General features: G+C 43.8%; 1 protein-coding gene and 1 long non-coding RNA gene across 2 annotated transcripts in view; both read right to left on the bottom strand.

The window, feature by feature from the left end:
* The window catches only part of dlgap1a (discs, large (Drosophila) homolog-associated protein 1a), a 345,763-nt gene extending 343,918 nt beyond the window's left edge, over positions 1-1,845 (bottom strand). Inside the window, exon 1 of the mRNA XM_037681980.1 lies at positions 544-1,845. Coding sequence (XP_037537908.1) covers positions 544-1,845 — 1,302 coding nt within the window. The remainder of the gene's footprint in view (positions 1-543) is intronic.
* Positions 1,846-2,012: 167 nt separating this feature from the next.
* Positions 2,013-3,456, bottom strand: part of LOC119414364 — a 51,874-nt gene continuing 50,430 nt past the window's right edge. The window contains exon 3 of the long non-coding RNA XR_005186999.1: positions 2,013-2,071. This is a non-coding gene — a long non-coding RNA (uncharacterized LOC119414364). The remainder of the gene's footprint in view (positions 2,072-3,456) is intronic.

Here is a 3,456-nt window from a genome sequence, read left to right on the forward strand (position 1 = left end):
GTTTGTCTCTATGTGGCCCTGTGATGGACTTGCGACCCGTCCAGGGTGTACCCCGCCCCTCGCACAGTGATTGCTGGACATGGGCACCAGCGACCCCCGTGACCCAAAATGGAACAAACGGGTAAAGAAAATGGATGGATGGAAAAATTCCATGCTGACTGTGCAGCTCATCCATCAATCTTCCAATTATGTGTCATGTCCAATCTTACTTTGAAAAACAGCAATTGAGCGAGTTCATGAAAAACAAACAGCGAAGTAGTGAGGGACTACTGTACCTAGGGTTCCTAACTAATTAGACTGGCCAATTGTTTAATCTAGTAAATAACACTTCTGAAAGGGCTTTTCCACTTAGACGGAGAAAAAGGCATTGTTTTAGATATAGACCACATTGTTTTGGATGTATGAATCTTCACAGAACTGAACAACACTGACTAAGAGGAAACATTGTTGAGGAAAGTAAGTGGTGGAATAAAAGGTATAAACAGTGGGGAAAAGGGGTGAATTGACTGGATTTTGAATGGGTATCAGGGAGAAATTATTTACCTGTAACAAATGGCAAGAGTGGTCCTGCTGCTGACTGCCCTTAGCTTTGACTAGAGCTCTATCTAGGTTTAGGTTACCGGATCCTGTGCTGGCTCGTAGCTGGTTGTGGCTGTTGTTGTTGGAGTAGATCTCTCTGGTCCTGCTCACCGTAAGGCTTGATGACCATGCCCCTTTCTTCTCAAGAGGTCCGTCCACAAGACCCAATGGCAGCAAGGGGCCACTTCCTCCACCGAGACCTCCACCGCTGTTATTGCTGCTACCACTAACTGGCACACATGCTGATGATGATGCATATTTCATATTGCTGTTGCTCCGCGAGGCTTTGAGTGCAGAGTGGTGCATGTGACCATGGCGTGCATGAGTGTGTGTGTGGTCATTAAGTGTTCCATAGGGATCAGCCATGAAGTATTGCTGGGACTGTGAAGAGGGGAGACTTAAAAGAGGAGTCTGGGAATATTTGTCAGGATTGTTGCCATGGCACTGGGCCACTGACATAGCAACAGGTGAAGGGGAAATGGAGAGGGAGGGTGAAGGAGGAGGTTGGTGATGATGAGGGTGGTAGAGACACAGCTCCCGTTCCAGGTTGTCATCTGAGCTCCAATATCCGGAGCCCGGAGCAGATGCTGAACCATGGAGCTGGGGGTGGTGGTGATGGTGGTAACTTCGATGCTTGGGCTCCGCTGATCTACAGCGCTCCCGGCTCTTGCTGCGCTTCCGGTGGTGCACTCCTGCTTGAGGAGTTGCGCCTTCTGGGCTGGCTCTTGAACCACCACCACCACCACCTCCTCCACCACCACCACCACCATTAACACTCCCATTATTGGCCCCTTTTGAAGACTGTGTGTGATGTGGCCCCTCTAATGAATGTGACTTTGTGAAGAGTTTCTGGACAGAGTGGACCAAGTGTCGAATTCGCCCAGGACTATCATTGTTGTTGTCATTGGGCACCATCCCCCCACTTTGGGACAGCATTCCTCGTTTATACTGAAGTGTATGGTAGCCATCTCTGGAAAAAGGTGGTTGTTGCTCATATGGGTCCATATAATTTACTGGTACTCGAGACTGTGCTTTACCCCCATAGCCTCCTCCACCTCCTCCCCCTCGTCCTAATCCTCCTACATATGGTACCATGGCCATACACTCATCCTTTACCTCAGGATGGTGAGATGAGGAGGTGGAGTGGCACCTCCTTGGGAAGGTTCCATATGGGACAATGCTGTTGTTGTCGGAGGGGTATGGGGCACGCTGAGCATTGTAGTATGATAACTCAGCTGGATGTGGCGTAGGTATGGGTACCGGCATTTCCATCTGACTGAATAAATATGACTTACGGTCAACATGGTGACCCAGTGGATCATATGATGGTTCATAGGAGACCACATGATGGTGACTCCGACTATTGGAAAGGCCTTTCATGACAGGGCAAAAAGATGGATGAATGGAAAGCGGAATGAATGGATGAAAGATGCCAGGCTCGTTATCAGAGAAGGGCTGCCGAGGACTGTCACTGGGAGGAGAGTGGCAAACTCTAGAAAACAGAGAGAGAGAGGAACAATCATGTATCAGTTAAGACAGGCAAAATATACCACAACTTATGCAAACTGTAAATAAAAGTAGTATCTTACTGGGCTGCAGCTGTTGGAGACAACAAAATTTGAAAACAAAAATTTTCAGGTGCAGTATCAATGAATTCTGAGGGTTTACAATCAGTGCCCTGCAAGGTGTGTTGCTGTGGTTTACACAACTAGGTTTTGACAAACTTTCTATGCCATGCACATTATTTTACTGCCTACCTTCACCCATAACATACCTATCACGGCCCACTTTGCACTGGATTTGAGCAACTGGCTAACATTGTTCCAACAGCCACCACCAGTCAAACAACTCATTAATAGCAATGAAGTGCAGGTGCAGCTGTATTTAGGCATGTTTTTGTTGTTTGAGAAAAAGTGGACTAAATAAACCCTGTTCTCTGTACAACTGACACACAAAATTACAGATTTAAGGTTCCTTTGGTTTAAAACAAGGAGTTACTACACAGATTATCTCACAGGGCAAAGCCAAATTAACTTTATATTGTTTTTATATTTCATAGTTGATCTTTAAATAATACCAGAGTCCTTATTTTAAATATAAAACACTAAGAAACTGTTTTTTATTTTCATTCGACCTTTAAACAGGTTAGTCTCATTAAGCCTCGAGGACTAATTTAAAAGAGAGACCAAACAACACAGATGAGGTACAGATGACAATAGACAATCATATAAAAAGCATATAAAATGAAAATTAAATAGAATAGATTATATAAAAATTAAACAAAAACAGCTACATTATAAAGTGATGTAAAATACTAAAAACAGGAACATGTTTGGAACATTGGGTTTTGCCATGAACTTAGCAGTTGTTTAAAATCCCTTAGAGTGGTCAAAGTCAACAGCTTCAGTTCTTTTTGCAAAGAATTCCAGGTTACAGGGGTGGAGTAAGAGAAGTCCCTTTTGCCAAGTTCGGTCCGCACTGAGGGTACAATTCAGGTAATTATGTCTTGAGAGTGCACGTTGTAGTTGCACTGATGAAGTGACATGTATCAGAGTCAGAGTTTCTTTATTGTCATTCGCACCTCATGTGGTACATGTGGTGGAGCGAAATTATGTACACAAGGTCCCAGTTACATCCAACGATAAAATGTATAAGAAAAACAGTAATAACATCTAAGATATGAACTAAGAAAAACATCAACTAAATATACACTAAGCACTCATAACATAAAACATTGAACATCAGCACAAACATGAACATGAGTCTGTGAGCAGATGTGCACGCATGAACACATCAACATTGAAACAGATCAGCAGCAACATGAAACAGATCAGCAGCAACATGATATGGTTTTTCACAGTGATTATTCTAGTTAGA

This window comes from Nematolebias whitei, chromosome 9 (assembly GCF_014905685.2).
Source record: "Nematolebias whitei isolate Nwh7 chromosome 9, NemWhi1, whole genome shotgun sequence".
NCBI lineage: Eukaryota > Metazoa > Chordata > Actinopteri > Cyprinodontiformes > Rivulidae > Nematolebias > Nematolebias whitei.